We start from the raw sequence: 27,296 nt of genomic DNA, 5'->3' as shown, positions 1-27,296 counted from the left end.
GAGACCCACTTCCCCTTCTGCCTGGGAGTAGGCAGCTGTAAGACAATGTTTAGTAAAAACATGTTTACTAAAAATGATACAATAAGTTCCTGGGAAAGGCCTTCCCACGGAAACCGCCCTGACCTCGACCTTGTCCAAAGACTAACCGCACCTTCAAAAACCCACACACATCCACCTCTGGTGTCAGAGCAGAACCAGCCAGGGTAGAGGAGAGAGCAGAAGCTTCTCTGGTGGGAGCTTTTCTTAGGAGGTTTTCTTGAACCTTTTTGGAGCCTGTTTAAAGTTTTCTTTATATCATTGAACAAGTCTCTGTGTTTTCAATCCCCGACACCCTCCGCATGTTCTCGGACACAGGCCGCGCAGCAGACGTGACACCCTCCCATGACTGTAAGCCCTCAGCAGGTGTGTTCATGTGTCTACACATTGGCTTGTTGTCCTGCAAAGGGGGGTAGGTCATTGGGACACAGCTCCCAGATGTACCCCACACTTCAGTTTCATACCCTAGACTGCAGTATCGGGGTGTGAGGATACAAGGGTATCCCCAAGCCCAAATCTGGGAAGAGGAGCTTGTCGTGGGGGCCGAGGCTGAGAACACGGGAGCTGTAGGCAGCCCAGGCAGAAGGGAAGAGGGCTGTAGCGGGGAGGGTGCAGGCCCTTGGGAGGCTGGGGCTGGGTTCAGGACCCTAGAGTGTGTATGAAGAAAGGGGCGCACAGTCAGGCCCAGGGCCTGTCGTCTGAGGACGCCTGACCCTGCATAAGAGAGAGTGGTCATAGCCCTCAGAGAGAAGAGGTGATGTAATCCAAGCTCAGGGAGAGATGCTGAAGGCCCAGAGGAAAACTGACCGTGAGAACAAGCCAGGTGGTGGGTGTGCACACCTTTAATCCCCACACTTGGGGGGGGGGCAGAGTCAGGAAGATCTCTGAGTTCGAGGCCAGCCTGGTCTACAGAGTGAGTTCCAGGACAGCCAGGGCTACGCAGAGAAATCCTGTCTCAAAACCAAAACAAAACAAGAGCCAAACAAACAAAAAGAATAAAAACAAAATTCAGCATCACTAATGAGGAGGTAGCTCAGCCTGTAAAATGCTTTCCTGGTCAGCAGGAGGACTGGTTAAGTCCCTGGAACCGTGTGGAAAAGCTGGGCACGGTGGAATTCACTTGTAACCACAGCATTGGGAGGTAGGGACAAGCGGCTCCCTGGGGTCCAGTGGCCAGCCAGACTAGTGTGTAACCAGAGTCCAGGCCAGTGGGAACCCTGTCTCAAATGTGGAGGACGACATTTCTGAGGATGACTCTCAAGGGTGTCTGTGGCATGGTAACACACACACACACACCCCACACACACACCACATATACACACACACCACTCATACACACATGTAATACACGCATACACACACAACACTAACACCCTATTCACATGCCACATGCCACACATATACATCACACTCACCACCACACACACACACACACACATACCATACTACACACACACTGCACTCACAAACTGTATCACACACACATACACACACACCACACATATAATATATGCATACACACACAACACTAACACCCTATTCACATGCCACACGCCACAACTCACAAACAGACAAACAAGACAGGATGTGGTGATGCCCAACTTTAACCCCAGCACTTGGGGTGGGGTGGCAAAGGGAGGGGGGAAATCTTTTTTTTTTTTTTTTGGTTTTTTTGTTTTTTTGGTTTTTTTTTGGTTTTACGAGACAGGGTTTCTCTGTATTGTTTTCGAGGCTGTCGGTCCAGCCTGGCCTCGAACTCACAGAGATCCGCCTGCCTCTGCCTCCCGAGTGCTGGGATTAAAGGCGTGCGCCACCACCACCCGGCGGGGGGAAATCTTTTGAGGCCAGCCTGGTCTACACAGTGAGTTCCAGGTTAGCCAGGGAAACACAGTGAGATTCCATAAAAAACAAAACAAAAAACCCTTAAAAACCAAAACCAGAAACAAACCTAAGGCCAAGGAAAGAGCCGATAGGTCCCCAGCGAGGCCCGGGACCCGGGAGAGAAAGGGCAGATCACAAAGACAACTCACTTCTCCTTGTCTGGAGGAAACCACACAGACCTGATGATGAACCAGAACCTAGAGACGGTGCAGGTTCAACCCGGAGAGCAGGGCGGGCGAGGCGCAGCCTGATAGAGTTAGGTGCAGGAGACCGCTCAGCCCGAGGCAAACCAGGAGGCCGGGGTGCAGGGGCTCCTGGGGGCTCGGAGGGGAGCATTCACCTGCTGTCTTCTAAACTGGCCACATTTATGAATAAGAGGTTCACTGGTGTGGGGTGTGGGAACATCACAACTAACGCGGGGGTCCTAGTGTGTGTGCGTGCGTGTGCGTGCGTGTGTGTATGTGTGCGTGCGTGCATGTGTGTGCGTGTGTGTATGTGCATGTGCGTGTGCGTGTGTGTATGTGCATGTGCACGTGTATGTGTGTGCGCGTGCACGAGCATGGGTGTGCATTCAGAATAGTCCTTCCAGGGTGGCTCAGGACCCTAGAGCAGACAATGGAAACACTGGCCTTTCAGACACACCCCAGTGGTCCTTGAGTCCACTGTTTGGGGATCCCCCTCCTCCCCAGAAAGCCTGTGGTGCTCCCCCTTTGCTCTCTGCCCATCTCTTGTGGTTCAGCAGCTCTGCTCAGGAGTCCTCCCAGGTCTGTCCACTCCTCCCTGACTCCTCCCCCAAGGCTGTCAACTCCTCCCTGACTCCTCCCCCAAGGCTGTCCACTCCTCCCTGACTCCTCCCCCAGGTCTGTCCACTCCTCCCTGACTCCTCCCTGACTCCTCCCAGGTCTGTCCACTCCTCCCTGACTCCTCCCCCAGGGCTGTCCACTCCTCCCTGACTCCTCCCTGACTCCTCCCCAGGTCTGCCCACTCCTCCCCCCAAGGCTGTCTACTCTTCCCTGACTCCTCCCCCAGGGCTGTCCACTCCTCCCTGACTCCTCCCTGACTCCTCCCTGACTCCTCCCCAGGTCTGTGCTCCCCAGTGCTCTTCCTGGTGGCCATGCTTGCCCCCCAGGCGCCCTCCCACCCCTCACATCCACTGCCCACATAGAAGCTAAAGGGATGGCCTCCTGTCAAAACACACCATGAGGCTGGAGAGGCGGCTCAGTGGTTAGGAGCACTGGCTGCTCTTCCAGAGGACCAGGGTTCAATTCCCAGCAACCACATGGAGGCTCACAACTGTCTAACTCCAGTCTTTAGTCCCAGGGGGTCCCATGCCCCCCTCTTCTGACCTCTGTGGACAATAGACATTCATGTGTGCACACATTTTCTCACAGGCAAATAAATCTTAAGAACTAACAAGTGAACACACACACAACGGCTTCCCACGTCACTAGGTGGCCCTCGGAGAGTTGGCCTCCCGCCTTGCTGGCACCCTGCACGCTCCGGCCACCGTGGCTTGCTTTTTGCGCTTGAATGCTGCCGACTCATTCTAGAACATACCTCTTCCTTACCACCAACACCCAAACACAAAACTCGAGGTCTAGGCGGGAAAAGACGGGTCTGGGACAACAGCTGACTCCTCCGTGTCGGGGGTCAGGCCTCCCTAGACACCCACAGAGCCCACCTCACTTCCGGGCCGGAACCCTCTTTTCTCAACTGGTATATTCTCCTAAGTGTCTGTTTAGCGCGGACTAGGGGTGGTGGCCTACAGCTTTGATCCAGACCCTCAGGAGGCAGAGGCAGGCAGATCTCTGTGAGTGCAAGGCCAGCCTGGTCTGCATATGCAGTTCCAGGCCGACCAAGGCTATAGAGTGAAGCTTTGTCTTTTTTTTTTAGGGTGGTGGTGACCCCAGCCGTTCCTCTAACGCCCCCCAGGCTGCCCAGACATCCCTTGACCTCAGTAGCTTACATTATAAAACATCTGTTCAATTCTGTGCCTCTATTACTAAGACACAGACCCTTCAAAAGCAGGGCCGTGTCTTTTGTCTGTGGCAACTGCCCAGGGCCGGCTCAGAGCGGGGCTGCTGCATCTCATGTCCCATAATCCTTTGCTGAGGCCTGGAACATCGCCACTGTCTCCTGGGCCTCCAAGCTGCCTCCTGCCCTCCGTACCACACTGGGACCCCACCACAGTCACACACTTGCCCATGCACAATACTCCCCTGCATGGCCACCGTTCTGGGGTTTCCCCAGAGCCTCGTGTTTGGTCCCTGGAGTAGCTGAACGCATAGGGCCCCTCACAACCACACGGGAAGAAACAGAAGCTTGGAGAGAATGGACATCTTGATCTAGTTGACTCTGGGGTCTGGGACCACTTGTCCTCTGATGGGGGTTTTTCCTGTCTGTTCCCACCCTCCAAAGCTGGGGTATCTGAGGTCAGCCCTGGGTCTGACCCCCCCGTTTGCAGGGAGCTCAGCATATGGGTGCTGAGCGACTTTGTTTTAAAGGTTTATTCTTATTTTACGCGTATGAGCATTTGCCTGAATGCATGTATGCATGTATGCATGCATGTGTGTATGCATGCATGCGTGTATGTATGTGTGTATGTATGTATGCATGCATGTATGTGTGTATGCATGCATGCGTGTATGTATGTGCACCACAGAGGTCAGAAGAGGGCACTGGATCCCCTGGAACTGGAGTTACAGACAGCTGTGAGTCACCATGTCGTCTGCAAAAGTAGTCAGCCCTCCTAACGTTGGAGGATCTTCCCAGGTCAAGCCCTTGACCCCCTGGGAAGCCTGCAGTGACATCACCCGCGTCTCTGCCCCCAGCGTGCTCTGACCCCTGTCTTCCGGATCCCTCGGAAGCCTGGAGGTCAGTCCGCACACATCCGCCTCCTGACTCTGCTTCCACACGTCCGAGGAATGACATCATCCCCCTGCCTCTGGTGCTGGCTCCTGCTCAGGCCTCGGGAAAGCTCACTTCTGTCCCCCAGACAGCTGGCAGCGAGAGGGACCCCAACTACAACCATCACCGCCCCCTGCTGAAGTGCCACAGTAACACTCATTCTTCAACTGCTGACTCTGTTGGCTTTTAAAGCCCCGAGCACAGCTGTCTTCTGCCCCTGGGACCCGACTTCACAATTCTCCCATGAGGCCTTGCTCCACTTGCCTTCACCTGCATGCCTCTCCCCCTGCTGTCTCCCCCTCTACCCCCATTGCGATCGCTTGCCCATTCTGCTTATTCATCCATTCATTCATTCACTCATTCATTCACTCATTCATCTATACAACAAATATTTAAGAAAAAGAAAGGCTGAGGAAGAGGTAGGGTAGCAGAACACACATGACACACGGGCAGGAAGGACTCACACAGGGTGGGACGGAAGGATTGACGAGAAGAGGTAAGAGGAGGGTCAATAAAAATAAACACCATAATGACACCCATTATTTAGACTGATAACAAAATAACAAAAGCAATGATGGAGGGACCTGAATGCCCCACAGCCAGCCAAAGCCCTTGTGACCGTCCGTCCGAGGTGTCCAAACCCACACTCCAGATGCTACAAACCCTCATCCTTGTTTCTCCAAATGCTCCCCTGGGCTCCACCAGCAGGGGGAGCCAGAGGAAGGCTTCGAGGAGCCAGAGGAGGGAAGGCTTGCTCTGCCAGGTTCCACCCACAGAGGGCACTAGAGGGAGGCTGAAGGTGGCTTCGCCCAGAGCTGGCCTCCAGGGGCCAAGCTGCATGCAGCCCTTTGAGCTATAGCTTTCCTTTTGCTATCAGAACTAGGGATGTGGCCGCCTTCTGCATGCACAGGAGAGCAAGAGAGGCTCTCCAGGCAAGCCGAGCTCAGGTGCCTCTGCAGACCAAGCTCAGCTGGAACTCGGTCCCTCCTGCACTTCCGTTGGACAGAAAGTCTGAGTGCTACGACCAAATGGCCTGAAAGTCACAAATGTTTCCTGAGTGGCTCTCCGCCAGGAGGCCCCTCACTCCTGACTCGGAGGTCTCTTATTCTCTCCCTTGGCAGGCCAATGACTCGGTGAGGGTCTGACTAAGAAGGTAGGAATGACCGACAAGCCCCGGTGGGAGCTCTGGTCACACCGTCCTCGATGGCGTGACGTCCTGTGCGGCCCTCAAGGAGCTGGGAGGAGTGTCTCAAAGGACAGGTCAACGTGGAAGACACAGGCTTGCCTCCGTAAGTGCCCACCGGCACCGGCTACAGTGCCAAACAGCATCTTACTCCACTCCGTTGGTGGACCTGCTGCCTGCCCAGCTGGGGACGGGCCAGCCTGCACGCGGCCTTGAGGACCGGCCAGCCCGCACGCGGCCTTGAGTCTGCGGCTCAGCCAGCCTCATTCCAAACGCAAAGCTGCTGGGCCTTTTGGGAGACAAGCGGGTGGAAGTCACTGTCTAATGTGGCACAAATTGCTACGAACACACAGACACTTGTTAGATGACAACAGCACCAGGGATGCCCCCCCCCGGGCCTGAGACCGGGTTCTGTGGGACTCCAGCTCTGAGTCTTTTGACTCCTCCAGTCTCAGTCAGGAGATGCTGCCACTTGCTGGTACTGACTGCTGAGCCACACCCAGCTGTGTGTGTGTGTGTGTGTGTGTGTGTGTGTGTGTGTGTGCGCGCGCGCCGTGCTGCTCAATGTGATCAGAGGACAATTTGCAGGAGTCGTCTCTCTGTCTACCACCTGGGTTCCAGAAACTGAACACCTCCTCCTCCTCCTCCTCCTCCTCATCATCATCATCATCTCTTCCTCGCTGAGCCATTTTGCTGGCCCCTTTACTTTTTACTCCGGGACCAAGTCTTAGCAATCCTCTTGCCTTAGTTAGCACTGAGTACTGGGATTTCAGTAGCTCCGCCGGACGGTGCCTGGCTAGGTACCAATCCTCCCTGGGCTGGGGAGATGGCTCAGAGGGTAAGATGCTTGCTGTGTGAGCCTAGGGACCGGAGTTCACGGCACCCACATGACAGCCGGGCACGGAGAGGTACATCACCCGTAACCTCAGTACTTGGGGGAGGGGGACACACAGGTGACTTCCCGAAGCTCACTTGACAGCCAGTCTAGCTGGCAAGTTCAGTGAAGACTCTCAAAAGATACGACGGAGGGCTCATTGGTTAAGAGGACCCAGGTTCAATTCCCAGCACCCACATGACAGCTCATGACCATCTGTAATTCCAGTTCCAGTGGATCCAAAGCCCTCATCCAAAGCCTGGGCACCAAGCACACATGCATGGCACAAACGTATATAAATAAATGCAGGCAGAGCCGGGTGTTGGTGGCGCACGCCTTTAATCCCAGCACTCAGGAGGCAGAGGCAGGTGGATCTCTGTGAGTTCGAGACCAGCCTGGACTACCAAGCGAGTTCCAGGACAGCCTCCAAAGCCACAGAGAAACCCTGTCTCGAAAAAACCAAAAAAAAACAAAAAAACAAAAACAAAAACAAAAAACAAAACAACCAAAAAAAACCAAAAAACAAACAAACAAACAAAAAAACACAAGCAAACATTCGTATGCACAACATAAATCTTTTTAAAAAATAGGGTGGACAGAGCCAGACGTGGTGGCAAATGCCTTTAATCCCAGCACTCGGGAGGCAGAGGCAGGCGGATCTCTGTGAGTTTGAGGCCAGCCTGGTCTACAAAGCTACACAGAGAAACCCTGTCTTATCTTTAAAAAAAAAATAGGGTGGAGAGTGATAGAAGAGAATGTCTCTGGCCTCCACATGAGCTTTGCATGTATGTGAGTACACAAACACACACACACCCCTCACAGAACCGCTATGTTTCTAGCGAGTTAAGCGGTTGTTTTTATCTCCAGACTGGTCCTGGCTGATTGATATCAGAAAGGGTTACTGCTAGTCCCGCTAGTGAAACTGCTTTCAGCTCTTCGGGATGTGATCAGTGTACTGCTATCCACACAGCAGTCACCCCAGGACTGTGGAGGACCCTGGAGATCAAGGTCTACGAAGCCCGGAACAGGACACAAAGTGGGAGCACAGATGCTGCCCCGAGGCGAGGCTTGGAGGGTGAGCACTCGGCTTCGGGTGGTCCTTAGAAACCCGCGTGGATGAAAGGGCATTCGCCAGGCCACTCGGGTGTCAGCTGTAGCTGTACCGATCTGCTCCAGCAAAGACGCTTCATTTGAGTCGGCAACCGAGTCACCACCTGACTGCACAACAACCCACATCTGTTCTCAAGGATCCATCTGTCTCGGCATGGACCAAACAGGCAGTGGGATGGGGTGGGAGCCGTGCCCCTGCTCCGCTGGAGCTGCCGATGGTGGCGCTAATCTCTGCGATTCCCCGGAGGATGAAGAACTGCTCTCAGAATCACTATCCAGGGAAAGACTGTTCATGTTACCACAGTGGCCCGGGTTCCCTGGGTCAGTGCTCAGTGCGCCAACCTGGGGTTCTGCCAGCTTCCGGATACGTGAATTTCAACCATCCATCCAGAAACCGGGGAAACACAGGTGGGGCCATCTCCCTATCACACGCTGATTGGCTCCATCTGACCGTATCAGCTCCACTGCGGTCCAGCAGGCAAAGCAGGGATAATCTAAGTCCGCGCGTTTCACCTTTTACTAAGACGGCAGGGGGCGGCCTACAGACACACTGACGAGGGACGGCTGGAGTCTTGAAAAGCAGCTCAACAATACACAACAAAGCCACAAAAAGCGTGTGTCTGCCTGTCTTTCTTAAGGGCTGGGGACAGAACCCAGGGTCTCACACACGACAGGCAATCATCGCTCTACCACTGAGCTACATGCCCAGCCCTCATCTAGCCTTTATTTTAAGGACAGGGTCTCACTGTGTAGCTCTGGCTGGTCTGGAACTGGCTGCGTAGACCAGGCTGGTTGGGAACTCAGAAGCCATCTGTCTCCTGGGTTGACGGTATGCACCACCACGCCCTGCTAGCCGGTTATTGTGTCCAGAGAATCCGCCTGGGGAAAGTAGGGGGGTGGGGATGGCGGGGCAGGTCTACAACCTCAGCTCTCAGGAGGTAAAGGATCAAGAGTTCAGGGTTGTCCTCGGCTACGTAGTGAGTTCAAGGCCAGCCTGGACTGTGTGACACTGTGCCTCAAAAGTTAACTAAAAGCCAGTCGGTGGTGGCGCACGCCTTTCATCCCAGGACGCGGGAGGCAGAGGCAGGTGGATCTCGGTGGGTTTGCGGCCAGCCTGATCTACAGAGCGAGTTCCAGCACAGCCAGGGCTATGCAGAGAGAGACCCTGTCTCAAAGAGACAAAAAGGAGAAAGAAAAGAGGCTGAATGTAGTGGCTGGCACATGAACCCCCGGGGCTGCTCGTGGGGTCACTCGAGTGCAGGAATTGGAGGTTTACATGGACAACACATCAAGACCCCATCTCAAAGGAAGAGAGAAAGGGAGTGATGGGAAGGAAGAAAGAGGACTGGAGAGATGGCTCAGTGGTTAGAGCACTGGCTGCTCTTGTAGAGGACCCAGGTTCAATTCCCAGCATCTACATGTCTTTTGTCTTGTTCATAACTCCAGTTTTAGATAATTCAGCGCCCCCTTCTGGCTTTCACGGGCACCAGGCACCACGCACCACATACACAGATGCAGGTGGGTATTCATATATAGAAAGCTTATTTAAAAGTCTATTTAAAATGCTAAGTAGGTAAAATAAATAAATATACATACATGTCAATTGCAGCCATGTAACATTATGTTTAGGTTTTTAAAAAAATCAAGTACTATTTCAGGGGCTCCTCACTGGCACAGCTCCTTTTCATTCAGATTGATAATAACCTCTGTTGGCAAGTGCTGGGGAAACTTGACATTCTCCTGCACTTTTGGTGGGAATACAAATTGGCGGAAGCTTTTGGAACAGCCATTTGGCAGTGTATACTTCAAAGCCATCCCTATTCTTTGACCCAGCCCTCCTACTTCTCAGAATGTATCCCTCAGGAACATTCCCACAAACCCACAGGCCAAGTTCACGGGTGCAGTGGCTTCGGAAGCCGCCCAGCCGGCCATCAACAGGGGACAGGCTCGTGCGCCGGCCATACGCGGAACTCCCCCAGTCTCCCTTTCAGTTTCAAGCGATACCGGCATGCGGATGCCATTCTCCTTTCTCACCCAGACCACTGCATGGTGGGAGCAGAACGGGCCATGCATTCGGCTGGTCCAGCCCAACCCCAGGCGCTGATTCCCTCCCGCGCACACCCAGTCTGGCAGCACATCATCTGCCATGACTGCCACGCCAGCCCCGGCAATGTCTTCCAGGCGGCCCGGACCTCCTGTCATCCAACGGTCTCCCACACCAACCATCTGCTGCCGCTGTCCCCTGTAGTAGCTGTTTCTCAAGAGAATAGCCAGACTACACACGATCGCCCCAGCCATTTAAAAAAGATCCAAGTGGTCTGTTCCGTTAAACGCCGAGCCCAGCACACACGCGGGAGGCAGAGGCGGGTGGATTTCTGTGAGTTCGAGGTCAGCCTGGTCTACAGAGCGAGTTCCAGGACAGCCTCTAAAACAATACAGAGAAACCCTGTCTCGAAAAACAAACAGACAGACAGACAAACGCTGAGCCATGAAAGGGAGTGAAAGAGGTTTGTAAAGACGAGACGCTGGTTGCCACGCCTGGCAGCCTGCTTCCAGCCCTGGAACCTCCACGGTGGAAAGAGAGAACTCACTTCCATGAGTCGCCTTCCGACTTCTACTTGTATGCCATGGCCGGACAGATGTAATTTTTTTTAAAGGACTGTGGTCCCAATACCTGTGACAATGCAGATGAACCTCAAAAACAACAAACAGGCGAAGAGGCTGGGCTCAGCGGCTAAGAGCACCGGCTGCTCTTCCTGGGCTCAGTGCCTACACCACACCACTTGGTGGCGCACAATCAGCTGTAACTCCAGTTCTAGAGGGTCTGATGCCCTCTTCTGACCCCCACAGGCACTGCACAGACAAACATGCAGGCAAAACACTCACACAATTGAATAAATAAAAACACTAGAAAAAAGTCACGAGTGAAATAAATCAGACTCCGCCGGGCGTTGGTGGCGCACGCCTTTAATCCCAGCCCTCGGGAGGCAGAGGCAGGAGGATCTCTGTGAGTTCGAGGAGACCAAGCCTGGTCTACAGAGTGAGTTCCAGGACAGCCTCCAAAACAATACAGAGAAACACTGTCATGGAAAAAAGAAAAAAAAAAACAGACTCAAGAGTCTGTACGTTGGATGACCTCGCTTATATAAAGCGTCCATAGTGACAGAAAGAGTATTGGTCTCCAAGGCCGGAGTGGTGGTGGGGAGATGGGGAATAATTACATAATGAGTCTGGATATTTTTTGAAAGGTTATGAAAATACTTTGGAATTAGAGGTGGTGGTGGGACAGCAACAAATGTGTTATATGCCACTTAACAACTCTGGTTGTTTGAGACAGGGTCATACTTCATAGCCCTGGCTGCAACTTACAACTTTCCTCAGCTTAAATGCTAGGATTACAAGCAAGGTTGTAATTACTACGGTGCCTAGTTGAGGTGTGTCCTCTAGAATGGTTACTCTTGGGGTGGAGAGATGGTTCAGTGATTAAGAGCACTTAACTACTCTTGCAGTTTGGTTCATGGTGGATGGCTTGACCATCAGAGCACGCATCGCCCTCTTCTGGCCTCTACGGGAACTGCATACATGGTGCACTAACATACCCGCAGGCAAAATACTCAAAAACATAAAATAAAATTAAAATGGCAACCAGGTATGGTGGAGCACGCCTTTTATCCCAGCACTCGGGAGGCAGAGGCAGATGGATCTCTGTGAGTTCGAGGCCAGCCTGGTCTACAGAGCGGGTTCCAGGAAGGTCAAGGCTGCATAGTGAGACCCTGCCTTCAAAAGAGAGGGAGGAGCGTCATTGGACCACTCTTGGCCCTACTGTGGCTTCACAATGCCATACACAAACACTGCCTGGCCACCCCATCTCCCTGGCCACCACCCCGGAGGTTGCACCCACCAATGTCTCCCTCTCCTCTCCCAGCACAGCTGTCACACCTTCGGAGGGGGGCTGAGCTCGCTCCAGGCCGCCCTCCCTTCCGGCCAGTCCCTTCATCCAGACGCTATTATGAGAGCCTGCTGAGTATCGGAATGCTCTAGAATGCTCAGGACACAGGCGCGCAGTGCACAGAACTCGCTCTCTGCAGGGCTGTGTCCCTCGCCTTGCTTTGACGTCTCCCTAACCGCCACCAAAGCCCGCACTCACGCGCACGCTAGACCCTTTATCACATTTCTTTCCTATCCACAGCAGGAGAGACCCTGTCTCATGTGACAGATGTGCTGTAAGTTTCCGCACTGGAACGGCAACTTCAGAGGAACGGGATCTCCCTGGTCTGTTCCCTGCGTGCTGCTGGTGTTTGGAGCACAGCCCGGCACATGATAGGTCGGCAACAAGGAAATGAAGTCGTAGCTGACTAGATACGACCGCTTGTTAAAAAAAAATCTCGAGGTGGTGGTGGCGCACTCCTTTAATCCCAGCACCCGGGAGGCAGAGGAAGGCCGGTCTCTCTGAGTTTGAGGCCAGCCTGGTCTATAAGAGTGAGTTCCAGGACAGCCTCTAAAGTTACACAGAGAAACCTTGTCCAGAAAAAAACCAAAACAAAGCAAACGTTTAAAACGAGACAAATCTATGTATACTGATAAAAAAGACATCAATAGGCTAGGCACGGTGGCACACACCTTTAACTAGGGAGGTACAGGCAGGTGGAGGCTAGCCTGGTCTACATAATGAGACTGGGAGGGGATGAGCCACAAACACCCAGGTTAAGACAAGGGTAAACGACAGCAGATTCCACGTCACGTGTAACATGATGCCATTTTTTTTTGCAGAAATAAAAGTCGTAAATACACAACTGAGTGTGGCTGTGTATACTATTAGCCCGTCCCTCGCTAGGGTGGTGGAAGTGCAAGAGATGGGAATTCACAGTTGTCCTTGTCTATAGGGTGTCTAGACAGCCCCAACTGTCCTGGAGCTCACTCTGTAGACCAGGCCGGCCTTGAACTCAGAGATCCACCTGCCTCTGCCTCCCGAGTGTGGGACTAAACATGTGCACCACCATCGCCTGGTAAGTATATTTTGTGCAAGAGAGAATAACTGTAACACGGTTTTGTAAACACAAAGTTGTACACTCTACCCATGCAGCAAGGTGGTTTTGTTTACTGTTCCGTCTAGAGACAGGGTCTATGGATGTAGTCCAGGCTGGCCTTGAGCTTTCAACCTTATTTAAGCGATGCTTTGTTTTTAATTATTTATGTGTTTGGGTGCTCTATCTGCATGGATGTTGGCACCATGGGCACACCTGGTGCATCAGAGGACAGAGAGGGTATCGGGTGTCCTGGGAATGCCATTATAGACAGTTCTGAACCACCACGTGCGTAGGTGGAAACAGACCCAGGTCCTCCTGAAGAGCAGCCAGTGCTCTTAGCCGCTGAGCCGTCCCTACGGCCCCAAGATGATGGTTTGTAGGCACATGAGAGCTATCTTACGGCAAGATTCCTTTTCATCTCTGCACCTACTTATCTAATTTTCTTTTTGGTTTTTCGAGACAGGGTTTCTCTGTATTGTTTTGGAGGCTGTCCTGGAATTGGCTCTGTAGACCAGGCTGGCCTTGAACTCACAGAGATCCACCTGCCTCTGCCTCCCGAGTGCTGGGATTAAAGAAAGGCATGTGCGACCAATGCCCGGCTTCTTATCTAATTTTCTTGACATCAGCTATTTTTTTTTTTTGGAATCAGAATGCCAATACAGCAGAGTGGTTAAAAATGCCAGTCTAGGGGACTTGGTACAATTCTCAGAGACAGGGTTACATGCAAACTGGATCAGCCACAGTGTCCTTGGCTGAAGAAACCCCATGCACATGCACATGCAGGGACAGGCAACGCTCCTGCAGACCCCTGGAGAGAGCCAACTGTTCACTTGCTCAGCATCAGCTTACAGTACGGGGCTCCTGCCCCTGGCGTGTGATGCCCAAGGTGATGTGGACATTGTCTTGGTCCCTCAATGATGCCCCTCCAAGTTAGGGGGGTACACTAAGACTCAGATGGGCAGCTGCCTGGCTGCAGGTCACACAGCCTGCAAGGAGCAAGTCCAATTCAAGCTAGGGTTATCTGACTCCACAGGCAATGCTCTAACACCTTTGTAACACACACTGTGACGTCAGCACACAGCTCACCTTACAGATGCTCCCATTTAACCCAAAGTTATGTGAGGGGGGGGGATATATTGGAATATTTCCAAAGGGGTAAACTGAGGCTCAGGGAGATGTGGTGGCTTGCTAGGAATCCTGCAGGGCCCCCTCCCCCAGAGCCTGGAGCACGCTGGTCAGCTGCTAACCACTGTATCACGGTCATGAATGCCGGTGGAACCCCGACTTTGATTAGGGATCAGGGAACTGGCTGCCCAAGCTGCCCCGGGTGCTAGGATCTCACAGCTCTGCCATTGAAAGAGATCTCCTTGACCAAGGTCCTGACATTCCCTGAGGGTAGGTCACAGCCCAAGAAGTGTCTATCAGGAGTATAAAAGCCTCGAGGCAAGCTGCAGGGAGGGTGTCCTTGGCCAGCTCAGCTCTAGAACTTCCCTTGAGATGAGGAGCAGACACAAAGGTATCAGAGCTTAACACCTCACTCCCTCAGTCCAAGCCCTCGGCCTCCCCCCACCCCCAGGCTGCCTCGGATATCTGGTCTACCTTCCAGGACCATGCAACCTTTACCCTGAAGCCCCTGTGGCTTTGGCTAAAACAAACAGCTGAAGGTCAGACCTGCACTGGAGAGGCTGTGGACAAACTGGTGTAGAATGAACCAAGGTAAGGAAGCCAGCAAGAGGGCGGGGCTGGGGCTGGGGTGTCATTTGATTGGCAGAGAGCTTGTCTTAGCGTGCATGAGATCCTGGGTTTGATTCCTCAAGGGAAGAGGTGAGGGAACTCCAGGACGACGGGAGGTTTTATCTGAGGGAGGGAGGGAGGGGCTGGAGCACTGCCTGCTCTTGCAGAAGACCTAGGTCTGGTGTCCAGTACCCACATGACAACTCACAACTGTCTGTAACTCCAGGGGAATCTGACACCCTCTTCTAACCTCCACGGGCACCGGGCACATGCATGCTACACAGACATACGTGCTGGCAAACACTCATATACATAAAACAAAACGAAGTAGATCTTAAAAAAAGGAAAGAGGGACAGGACAGAGCCTGAATTTCCAGCACAGAGGGAACAACAGTCCCCAGCAGTGGCCACTGGGTGTGATAAATGGACCGGATCTGAGAACGACCAGGGATCCCAGGCTGGGGGCAGGAGATGCCAGTACGTTAGTCTGGAAGTCATTCTCCAGCTTGGGACTAGCCTGCTGGGACGCTCACTCTGGCTCCCCAGGTCACTGACCCCCGTGGCATCTGAGTCAAACGCTGATCCTTCCCTCACTTCGAGGCTATAGGGATGAGAGGCTTGGACAAAGGGTGACGGAACATTGGGTCAGACACAGCAAACACTGTCCTGGTTGCTCCAGGTTCTTGCTCAGAGGTGAGCAAAGGGTGGAGCTTGACGGGTGGACGCAGGGGCTGCTGGGAGCTGAGCCGAGACGTACTCCCCTGCTGCTGAACCCCAGGCCTCTAGCTGGCCAGAGGGTAGCGTTGCTCCAGAGTTAGGTAACGACTGGAACGTTGCCAACACACGGTGTGAAGTCAGCCAGGGGCAGTTACCGCTGTTGGGTGATGTGGTAAGGACTCCCACGTGGCTCTGCAGGCCTGGCCACGCCACAGCAGGCGGCACAGACTCAGCCGGACCCGTGGCAGCCTCTGTGCTCCCTGTAAATGTCCACAGCTGCTCCGCCAGGCACAGGGAGACCTGGCTGCTCCCTCTCCTCCCCTGCACTCCCTTCCTGGGGCCTGTGTTCACCAAGCCCCTCCTCCCCTGCTCTTTAAAGCACTCCAAACCCTGGCCCAACATAGCCTCCACAGTCTTTACTTTGGTCCTCGGGCCGGCCTATCCTCCCTCACACTTGAACCAGCTGGATCTGCTGCAGTTCATGCCCTTTGACCTGCCCGCTAAGGACGAGGCCAGGGGCTGGCGTGGTTATTCCAGGGCAACGAAGAGAGCCTGGTACACAGTGGGTGCTCAGTAAATGCCAGCCGGATGACCGCATGCTCGAGGCGACCATGCGACAGGAGTAAGAACAGTCACAGGCAGGCCTGCCTACCAGGCTTTGCCCCCAACCTTTTATACAGATTTATTCATTTGCTGCTCACATTCATGCTACGGGCCAGGAGCCATCCCCCAATTTTATATGAAAGTAACTTGCCAAAGGTCACACGGGCTGTACACAGCAGAAGCAGGGCTCAGCTGTGCAGAAACCAGGTTCAGTGGCGCCAGACACCAAATCTTTGTGTTCACTTGGTTAAGCCGGAGCCACCAAGACGAAGGTCGGCCTGAGGTCAGACAGGCCTTCGCTGACAACTGGCCTCTGGTTTGTTGTGACTTCAGCGAGAGGCTCCTTGAATGCTCCTGTCAAAGATAACCCTTGGGGCCAGTGTGCAGGCTCAGTGGAGACAGCGGACTCCTACCAGGCCATTTTGGCTTGCACACATATACACACACACTCCTTTTTTTCAAAGAGAGGAACAGGTTGTAGTACATGCAGGTCCTGGGCAGGTCTGAGCCTGGGGTGGGTACAGGACTACCAGCTTTGGGCTCCTCCCCTCTCTCAGGCTCCCTTTTCAGGCCTTAACACCCCCTCTGGGGGCAGAAGCCTTCCAAACAACTGCAGCCTCAGGGGGCTGTGCCTTGGGGCTTGCCCGCAGGCTGGAGTGTGGGGACCAGGCAGTCAGGACTCAGGCCCCCACCAACGCCTCCTCTACCTTTGTCTGGGCTTCTGAAGAGACTTTTCAATGGGAGGGAAAGTTCTGCTGTTCAAATAACTTTAGAAAGCCAATGCCCTGAGGGATGGATGTCCTTGTCTTACAAAGTACCCTGCTTGAGTCTATCTGAATGACATTCAGGGGCTCCAAAGTAGTCAGTTCTCTCTCTCTCTCTCTCTCTGTCTCTCTCTCTGTCTCTCTCTGTCTCTCTCTGTCTCTGTCTCTGTCTCTCTCTCTCTCTCTCTCTCTCTCTCTCTCTCTCTCTCTCTCTCTCTCTCCCTCTCTCTCTCCTCTCTCGGGAGAGACAGGAGGGTGACCTAGCCGAGCCCAATGTCAAGGCTGCTGACCTCACCGCAGCGCCTGGTCTTCTGTCCTCACACCTATTTTGCATAGTCTCCCCTCTCTCCATTTATTTGCCCACCTGTTTTTCTCTGGACTAGAACAACCTACAAGGGGCCGGGATGTGACTCAGTCGGTAGAGCATCTAGCGGACATGAAGCCCCGGGTTCATGTCAGTAAACTGGGCAAGGTGGCGGATGCCAGCACTTGAGAGGTGGAGGCAGGAAGACCGGGGTCATCTTCAGCTACAAACTGGGTTAAAGAGCAGCCTGAAGTGGGGGGGGGGTGCACACCTTCTAACCCAGCACTCCGGAGGCAGAGGCGGGCGGATCTCTGTGAGTTCAAGGCCAGCCTGGTCTACAGAGCGAGCTCCAGCATAGCCAGGCCAGTTGCAGAGAGAAACCCTGTCTCTAAAACAAAACAAAACCAGCTTGAGCTATGGAGGCTCCCACATGCACACACAACCAGCCATAGCCACACACTCGTGACCAGACACATACAAAAACACGCATCCATCCATGCACACACATATGAAAAATGTTGTCTGACAAGCGGCCTGAGACCCTCACCACAGACCTGTCGGGTATTAGTCCCATCGTAGGGACGGGGAAGCGGGGCTCGCAGTGGAGAAAAGATCCATCCAAGGACTCCAGTCCAGGCTGGTCGGACTCCAGAATACCCTTTCCCCTGGGGCTTGTCTCCCAGCTCTCACTCCTGCCTCCCCTCCCTCCTTACCTTCACCCAAGTAAGCACTTCCCACGCACAGGCAGGCCCAGCTGGCTTACCCACAATGCATCGGTCTCAGCGGCCTCACCTCTGTAAACCATGTTTCCTCTGCTCCTCGGTCCTCCCCCCCTCGCCCCCCAGGTCCTCCATACCTTTCCTGTGGGGGGGACAGGGGTTGGGTTTTTGAGACAGGGTCTCATTATTTAGCCCTGGCTGGTCTGGAACTCACCACGAGATTGGCATTAGTAATCCTCCTGCCTCAGATCCCTGTCTGCTATGACTCCAGGTGTGAGTCACCGTGAGGTGTGTGTGTGTGTGTGTGTGACGGAGGGGGGGGTGGTCTTGCCTTGCAGCCGGGGTAGCCTTAAACCTGTCATCTTCCCCCTCATCTCCAGTGCTCAGACAACAGGTGAGGGTTAGGGTTAGGGTTAGGGTTAGGGTTAGGTTAGGTTAGGGTGAGGGTGAGGGTTAGGGTTAGGGTGAGGGTTAGGGTTAGGCTAGGGTTAAGGTTAGGATTAGGCTAGGGTTAGGGTTAGGGTTAGGTTAGGGTTAGGGTCAGGGTCAGGGTCAGGGTTAGGGTTAGGGTTAGGCTCGTCTCTTTGGGGAAGCCCTGAGTGCTGAGTCAGGGGTCTGCTCTAGGCCTCTCCTACGAGCCTGCTGCATCAGAAACCACCGTGGTCACTTGCTTCCTGTACGCTAAAAACTGGATCCAGCACACGGCAGGTGCAGCAGACACTTCCGGAGGAAAGGTGAAAGTGGGCAGACAGCTCTGGTTTTTTTGTTTTTTTCTTTAGCTGGTTTTGAAACAAGGCCTGGGGCGACATAACCCTGGCTGGCCTCGAACTTGCAATGGAGTGAAGAAAGACCCTGAACCCTCCTCTCAGGTGCTGGGATTGCATTCATGCACCACCACGCCTGGTTTACATGGATTGGACTCAGAGTCTCAGGCACCAACTGCGCCGCATCCCCTGCCCCAGAAGACAACTCTCGGGCCTGAAGTACGCCCGGGCTCCCGGATGGTGCTGGCCAGAGAGCAGCCCTGCTCTTGGCCTTGCTTCCTGACTCCTAACCCCCGCCACAGCCATCCACTCATCAAACCTCAACAGGGAGGCGGCCATGCCACGCCTTCCCTGCCAGCTCCCTTTGTGATGACCCAGCCCCGCCCTCCTGCCCTCCTCCCCCAGCCCCCTGCCAGCCGTACCCGGTTGATGAGCTCGCCGACCATGCCTGTCCAGGAGCCATTGGGCTCAGGCGCCCCGTAGAGTCCGTCTTCTACCAACCGCAGGCGGTACCGGAAGCGCAGCAGCTCGGCCAGCTCCCGAAGCATGTCCACGCAGAAGCCTTCGAAGCGCTCGTTCCCCGACAAGGCCTGAAAGTTGGGCCTGCGCATGACATACGGGTTCTCCTGGATGGGCAAGAGAGAGCGGGGGTCAGAGACTGAGAGAGCCCGGGGGCTGAGCCAGGGGCCCGGGGCCAAGAGGGATGGGTGACAGACCCCTGGCATGTTGTTCCCTTTTCTGTTTGTTATTGTGTGCATATGACATGAGTGGACAAGAGCGTGGGGGAGCAGGGGACAACTCCGGGTGTCATTCATTCCTCAGGAGCCTCATCTTTCTTTCTTTTCTTTTGGCTTTTTGAGACAGGGTTTCTCTGTGACTTTGGAGCCTGTCCTAGAACTAGCTCTTGTAGACCAGGCTGGTCTTGAACTCACAGAGATCCACCTGCCTCTGCCTCCCGAGTGCTGGGATTAAAGGCGTGCGCCACCAACACTGGGCCTTTCTTTTTCTTTTCTTTTTTTTTTTCTTTTTTCTTTCTTTTTTTTTTTTTTTTTTTTTGGTTTTTTGAGACAGGGTTTCTCTGTGGCTTTGGAGGCTGTCCTGGAACTGGCTTGGTAGTCCAGGCTGGTCTCGAACTTACAGAGATCCGCCTGCCTCTGCCTCCCAAGTGTTGGGATTAAAGGCGTGCGCCACCAACGCCCGGCTTTTTTCTTCTTTTTGATTCTATTTTATATGTATGATGTTTTGCCTGCATGTGTGTCTGCGTACGATGTGTGTACGTGCCTGCTGCCGGTGAAGGCAAGAAAGTCGTACTGGGTCCTCTGGAACTCAGGTGGTTGTGAGCCACCATGTAGGTGCTGGGAACTGAACCCGTCCTTGTAACCGCTGAGCGATCTCTCCAGCCCTCCCATACCTTGTTTTGTGACTCTCATTGGCCCAGAATAGGCAGAGTAAACTGGACAGACAAGCCAGCAACCCCGTGATCTGCCCGACTCTGCCTCCCGGGCATTAGGGTTACAAGAAAGACTGAGCTGTCTCCCTAGACCTGTTTGTTAGCTTTGGAGACTTGGTCTCATGTCACCCAGGCTGTATCAACGTATAGACAAGAGCAGCCTTGAACTGCTGATCCCGTGGTCTCTGCCCAAGGGCTTGAATTACGAGTATGTGGGACCACACCTGTAATGCACATACTCTTCACTTAGATATACTGGCCGGGAGGCAGAGGCAGGCGGATCTCTGTGAGTTCGAGGCCAGCACTGATCTACATAGTGAGTTCCAGGATGTGCTCCAAAGCTAAAGAGAAACCCTGTCTCGAAAAACAAAAAAAGGAAGGAAGGAAAGAAGAAAGGAAGGAAGGAAGGAAGGAAGGAAGGAAGGAAGGAAGGAAGGAAGGAAGGAAGGAAGGATGGCTGCCATCGGAGAACAGGCCTGAAAGCTGAGGGGTTTGGGGATGCATGCATGGGCTCTGGTGGCCCCTTATCAGATCACAGGGGAACATGTGACTCTCCACAGCCAAGCCAGAGTTCACTGGGCTCCAGCCATAAATTCCTAGGAGAAAGGTGTGTGTGTATGGGCGGGGCATTGGAGGGACTCAGACTGGAATGGCATTAAGTTAGAAAGGAGTTGTCAAGGTCCCCTTCAGACACACCTTCCCCAAATCATCCTGCAGCGGAGCCTGTCCAATTCCACCAGATAGCCCTTGCTCTCTGACTGTTGTGGCAAACATGGTGGGTGGTTTCAATTTAGAGTTCTACACCCCCCTTCCCCCACACAGCCAGTAGTGACTCACTAAACCAACTTTACGAGCCACCAATGTGTCCCAAGAGAGTATCCCTCACCAGGATTTCACTCTAGCCCGAGCTGCCACGAGGCAGGCAGGCATGACATGCCAGATGGTGAAATTGCAGGAGAATTTGGAAGCCTGGATTGTTCTGTAAAATCCCCTGATTATGAATGCTAGCAACTCATTCAAATTCTAATACCCCCTCTTTTTTTTTTCTTTCTTTCTTTAGGCCACATGAACACACCTGCTAGTATGCAATCTCTGGCCTTTTGCTGCGCGGATGGTCTTTTGTAGGTGTTGTTTTAAGATATTAAAATGTTACGCATATGGATGTTTTGCCTGCCCGTACATCTGTGTACCGCATGCTTGCCTGGCACCCAAAGAAGCCAGACGAAGGCACTGGATCTCCTGGAGCTGGAGTTGTGGATGATTGTGAGACACCACGTGGGTGCGGGCAACCAAACTCAGGTCTTCTGCAAAAACAGTCAGTGCTCTTGGTTTGGTTTTTTTTGTTTTTGTTTTTTGTTTTTTTTTTTTTTTTGGTTTTTGGAGACAGGGTTTCTCTGTGGCTTTGGAGGCTGTCCTGGAACTCAACTCTGTAGACCAGACTGGCCTCGAACTCACGGAGATCCGCCTGCCTCTGCCTCCCGAGTGCTGGGATTAAAGGCGTGCGCCACCAACACCCGGCCTGGTTTGGTTTTTTTTAAAGCAAGGTCTCACTCACTATGTAGACCAGGCTAGCCTCAAACTCACAGAGATCCGCCTGCCTCTGCCACCTGCGAACTGGGATTAAAGACCTCAAAGTCACAATCTTACGGTCTCAGGTCTCTCGGTGCTGGGGTTATAGACACATGTGTCACTGTCAGTGTCTACACTGAAGATATCTTTTGAGGGTGTAGACTTGGAGGCAGAGAGCCTTCTGGAATATCAGCAGAGCAAGGGTGTCCGGAGGCCATCAGGATAAAAATGTAATTTATCTCAGCAGAGGTTGCCTAAATGCGTGGCAGGACAATGTCCCTTTACACAAAAGAATTTAGGACTCAGAAAATACCCAAGAGATAACTCATTGGTAATAACATCCATGATGTTTACCATGAGATAGGCCCCTCCCTCCTTCCCTATCCTGTGTGCAATCTTTAGATTACTTGACTTGAAAAGTTATTTATCATTAGCCGGGTAGTGGTGTCACACACCTTTAATCCTAGTACCTGGGAGGCAGAGGCAGGAGGATGTCTGTGAGTTCAAGTGTGTGTGTGTGTGTGTGTGTGTGTGTGTGTGTGTGTGTGTGTGTACACAATGGAGGAGTATATGTGGGTTCCGGGGATCAAACTCGGGTCATTGGGCTTTATAGAAAGTGCCTTTGACTACTGAGTCCTCTCACTGACCCCAGATTATTTGGCTGTAAATCTTCACAGAAGTCTATAATAAAAGGAGTAGTTTTAGACTTTTTTTTTTCTTTGTAAAGCTGGACCTTTGAATCTAGGACCTGGGCATGCTAGGCAGGGGCTCTACCACTGAGCCACACCCCCAGCCCCTTACTGGGGAATTCTAGGCAGGGGCTCTACCACTGAGCCACACCCCCAGCCCCTCACTGGGGGATTCTAGGCAGGGGCTCTACCACTGAGTCACACCCCCAGCCCCTCACTGGGGGATTCTAGGCAGGGGCTCTACCACTGAGCCACACCCCCAGCCCCTCACTGGGGGATTCTAGGCAGGGGCTCTACCACTGAGTCACACCCGTAGCCCCTCACTGGAAGATTCTAGGCAGGGGCTCTACCACTGAGCCACACTGTCAGCTCCTCACTAGGGATTCTAGATAAGCTCTCTACTACTGAGAGCTTAAGTTTCCAGATTGATCCTGAAGTCACACTGAGGACCAGACCAGCACTGAATGTGGGGTTCTCCTGCCTCTCGTCTCCCAGACAGCTGGGATGAAAGGCCTGTTTTTGTTTTTTGGTTTTTTTGCGCACGTGTACCGTAATTCAGAGAGAGCGGAGGCAGAATCGGCTTCCTACTCAGTCGCCCACTCCTTGTGGTAGCTGGCTGTGTGAGTTGCCTTGACAGGAAGAGGTAGGAATCAAGCTGGCTGAATTCTAGAGACCCAGCCTTCAGAGCAGTTCTGAGACCTCCACGTAAGTAAGCCCAGGCTAGCTCACTGGAAGGCAGGTGGACCAGGGATGGGAAGCCAAAAGGAGCATCCCCGGACATTCTGGGCTTCCCGTACTTGTTGGCTACTAGACGGATCTAGCCAGGGTGACAAGATGAGAGCCCCCGATCTCGGGAAGCAACAGTTTTAGTCTGAGTTTCGGGGGAGTTTGCAAAAAGCCACAGACAACTGTTCTTCCGGGAGGCCAGGTTACACCACAGGCCTTGCGCTCTCAGGCCAGACAAAGCTGAGGAACACATGGGACAGAGTGAGCGGGAGCTGCTCTCCCTCCCAAGCCGCTCGTTCAAATCCAAAACTGTGGGAGCGGGGATGGGAACGTGGGATAACACTAATAATAGCGGGGCGCTAGTGCTTCTTGTGGGCTGGCGGTGTGCCAGCGCTGTCAGCGTGGGCGGGTGGTATTATTACCTCTGCCTCACAGCTGAGGACACGCAGGGCCAGAGGAGCGAAGCCGTAAGTCAGCGCGACTCCAAAGGCCCAAAGCTCGCTCTGCTCTTTAAGCCTATGCAGACTGAGCTCAGGTGGGCAGAGTGGGGGCGTGGACGTGGGAGAAGCCGGGCAGAGGTGGGGGGATTGTGCTGCGGCCGGGATTCTGCTGCCACGTCAACACAGGGGAGGGAGGACACAGATTAGGGGTCAATCGCGTCAGGACCAAGGCCACCAGCCAAAGTAACGCAAGGGCAGGAGAGAGCAAAGGGCTGAGACCGACCAGGCTGCACATACCAAAGCCCTGCTACCTCCCGTGTGCCAAGCCGACCTCCAAACCAGAGGCTGAGGGGCGAGGCAGAGGCAGGCGGATCTCTGTGAGTTCGAGGCCACCCTGGTCTGCAAGAGCCAGTTCCAGAATAGCCTCAAAGCCACAGAGAAACCCTGTCTCAAAAACAAACAAAAAAGACTGAGGGGTCTGGGCTCGGGGTCTGTCCACAGCGATCTGAGCTTAGCGAGATGATGGAGAAAAGGACCTAACACAGAACTCGGGCTAAAAGTCAGGACACACAACTTCAACATACAACGTGGGCCCTCAACTAAAGAGTCAAAGCTCCCTTTTTCCCCCTGCCCTTTTTTTTTTTTTTTGCCATATTAAGGGCTGAACCCAAGGCTCCCACTGAGCAATGGCTCCCACACTATTTGTTTGAGACAGGTCCCCACTAAACTGCCCGGGCTGGCCTTAAAACCCTTCTGTAGCCCACGCTGACCTTGAAGTCACTCTGTAGTCCACGGTGGACTTGAACCTTTGATCCAGTGGTTTTTAAGGAGGGTCTTAGCCAAGATTACTAGACATCTTTCAAGACACTGTTTGAGAACCCCAATGCTGGGGACAGGCTAAGGACGCTTCGGAGCCAGGTTCTAAGAAGCTGTCTCACAGACGGATGAGCATCTATGCACAGTAACACGGGTCCAAGAGCAATTGCTGCACCCAGGCTTGGGGTGGGAACAAAGACCTAATTTGGAACATGCCAGAGAGATCAGTGTCATAAGAGGATCCCAGGCAACCACTAAAATAGCAAGGTCTATAAGATAAATTCAGGGGGAAAACCCACTAGCTGCAGAACAGAACAGCGTGTACAGTATGCTATTCTCTGAAAGAAGGAGCTGGATGTGCTTGTACACAGAGACGGTTCTGGAAGGCTGCTAGCCTCCAAGAAAGAAAAATGAGCGGTGGTGGCACATGCCTTTAATCCCAGCACTCGGGAGGCAGAGGCGGGCGGATCTCTGTGAGTTCGAGGCCAGCCTGGTCTACAGAGTGAGTTCCAGGACATCCGGGGCTGTTACACAGAGAAACCCTTTTCCAAAAAACCAAAACAGGACAACAACAAAAAAAGTATGTAGACTGCAAAGGGTTAAAGTGGGTGGGACCATGGCAAAAAATACCATCCGACAGTTGAGCGGGCTGCGGCCCCAGTAGGTAAAGTGCATGTGTGGGATCCTTAGCATGCATCCTGGAAACCCAGAAGGGGCATCAGACATTGTAAACCCAGTGCGTGTGAGGGAGTGGGGAGGGATGGGGGCCAGGGAAGAGCCTCTGTGGTCAGTCTAGCAGAGCAGCAAGCTCCAGAGTAGAGAGACCAGACAGGCTGGCAAGAAGAGGCTCACCTCCCGCACCTTTTCCTCTGGCCTCCACAGGGGCTCTGCGGAATCCCTGTGAGCAAGCATACACACACATGTGCCCCCTCCCCAGATAAAGTGAAAATGAGATAGAGGGGCTGGTAAGGCGGCTTACAGGGAAAAGCATCAAAATAGTGATAGCCTGAGTTTGATTCCCAGGACCCACATAAAAAGCCAGATGTGGATGGCGGCGCACGCCTTTAACCCCAGCACTCGGGAGGCAGAGGCAGATGGATATCTCTGTGAGTTCGAGGCCAGCCTGGTCTACAGAGCGAGTTCTGGGATAGCCAGGGCTACACAGAGATCGCTCACTCTTCGCTGCTCTTTCAGAGGCAAGGGTTTGATTCTCAGCCACATACAGCAGCTCACAACCACTGTAACTCCGATCTCAGAGGCTCTGATGCCCTCTTCTAGTCTCCTCAGGAACCAGATTTGGTCCACTGATACCTAAGGGGGTCAAAACACTCACACGCATTGTGTTGGCTGGTTTTTATATGTCAACCTGACACAGCAGGACTCATCTGACAGGAGGGAGTCTCAATTGACAACATTTCTCCAAGCCTTTAATCCCAGCACTCGGGAGGCAGAGGCAGGCAGATCTCAGTGAGTTTGGGGCCAGACTGGTCTACAGAGCGAGTTCCAGGGCAGCTAGGACTCTGTAGAGAGACCCTGTCTCGAAAAAAGGAAAAAAGAGAGAGAGAAAGAAAGAAAGAAAGAATGTCTCCATTAAACTAGGCTGTGGGCAAGCCTGTAGGGCATTTTCTTAGCTAGCAATAGGCATAGGAGGGCTCGGCTCATTGCGGTGGTGCCATCTCTGGGCTGGAGGTCCCAGGCATCATAAGAAAACATGCTAAATATGCCATGGAGAGCAAGCCAGTAAGCATCGATCCTCCATGACCTCCTTCAGACCCGGCCTCCAGGTTCCTGTCTCGCTTCCAAGCAAGATGAACAACAAGCTGTAAGATTAACCCTTTTCTCCCCAAGTTGCTCTTATCAAGGTGTTTTACCAGAGCAACAGAAACTAACTAAGGCACACATAAAGCAAACGAAAAATAAAAATGAAATTTAAACATAATAAACAAACCATTTTAGGGTCTGGAGAGGTGGCACAGTGATTGAGAGCACTGGCTGCTCTTCCAGAGGACCAGGGTTCAATTCCCAGCACCCACACGGCAGCTCACAGCTGTCACCTGTCTGTAACTCCAGTTCCAGGGGACCTGACACCCTCACACAGACATACATGTATACACAACACCCATGTACATAAAAATTTTTTTTAAATCCTTTTTTTAAAAATAGGCAAGGTGACTCACAGAGGGTGGGAAGATGTCCCTGATACATGGTTTCAGGCAAAGGACATGTCTCCAGAAAGTGTAATTCTAAAATTAACGAAAAGGTCATACCCCCCCTCCCCACTTGGGGACAGTGGTGGGATGGAGCCCAGGGTATTATTACACAAGCAAGGCAGGGGCTCTACCACTGAGCCACACCTCAGCCCCTCACTGGGGGATTCTAGGCAGGGGCTCTACCACTGAGCTACACCCCAGTCCCTCACTGGGGGATTCTAGGCAGGGGCTCTACCACTGAGTCACACCCCAGCCCCTCACTGGGGGATTCTAGGCAGGGGCTCACCACTGAGCCACACCCCAGTTCTTGTTTATTTTTAGATGGAGTCTCTCTATGAGGCCCAGGCTGGTCTGAACCCAAAGTCACCCTACCTCTACCCCTCAATTCGGGATCACAGCTGTGCACCCACTTCCTAAGCTCCAACATCTCAAAAACACCCCCCAAAGAGGATTTTTTTAAAAGGTCAAGCGGCACACAAAGGTGGCCAGATACAAAAGGCACCCGTTGTCCTCGTCATCGTCATGGGCTGCGGTACCTTGATGTACCATCTCCAGGGAAACTGGAGAGTGAAGTAATACTCAGTGGCACACTGTGGGAGGATAGAAATTGGGCAGTCATGTTGGCAAAGGCTTTTGCCACTTCTGCTAAAGCTCAGATACAGGGTGACCCGGCGGCCCCACTCCTCAGAACACAACCACAGAGAAGTGTCAAAACAAGGTCATGGCCAGGCGGTGGTGGCGCACGCCTTTAATCCCAGCACTGGGGAGGCAGA

General features: G+C 53.2%; 1 protein-coding gene across 4 annotated transcripts in view; it reads right to left on the bottom strand.

The window, feature by feature from the left end:
* The window catches only part of Grik5 (glutamate ionotropic receptor kainate type subunit 5), a 64,994-nt gene that overhangs the window by 20,408 nt on the left and 17,290 nt on the right, over nucleotides 1–27,296 (bottom strand). For all 4 annotated transcript variants that reach the window (XM_040734295.1, XM_040734296.1, XM_040734298.1 and 1 more), the window contains one exon: nucleotides 19,046–19,249. In XM_040734295.1, the coding sequence (XP_040590229.1) occupies nucleotides 19,046–19,249 (204 nt within the window). The remainder of the gene's footprint in view (nucleotides 1–19,045; nucleotides 19,250–27,296) is intronic.

This window comes from Mesocricetus auratus, unplaced genomic scaffold (assembly GCF_017639785.1).
Source record: "Mesocricetus auratus isolate SY011 unplaced genomic scaffold, BCM_Maur_2.0 Super-Scaffold_100038, whole genome shotgun sequence".
In the NCBI taxonomy this organism is placed as follows: domain Eukaryota; kingdom Metazoa; phylum Chordata; class Mammalia; order Rodentia; family Cricetidae; genus Mesocricetus; species Mesocricetus auratus.
This window is presented reverse-complemented; position numbering and strand designations above follow the sequence as displayed.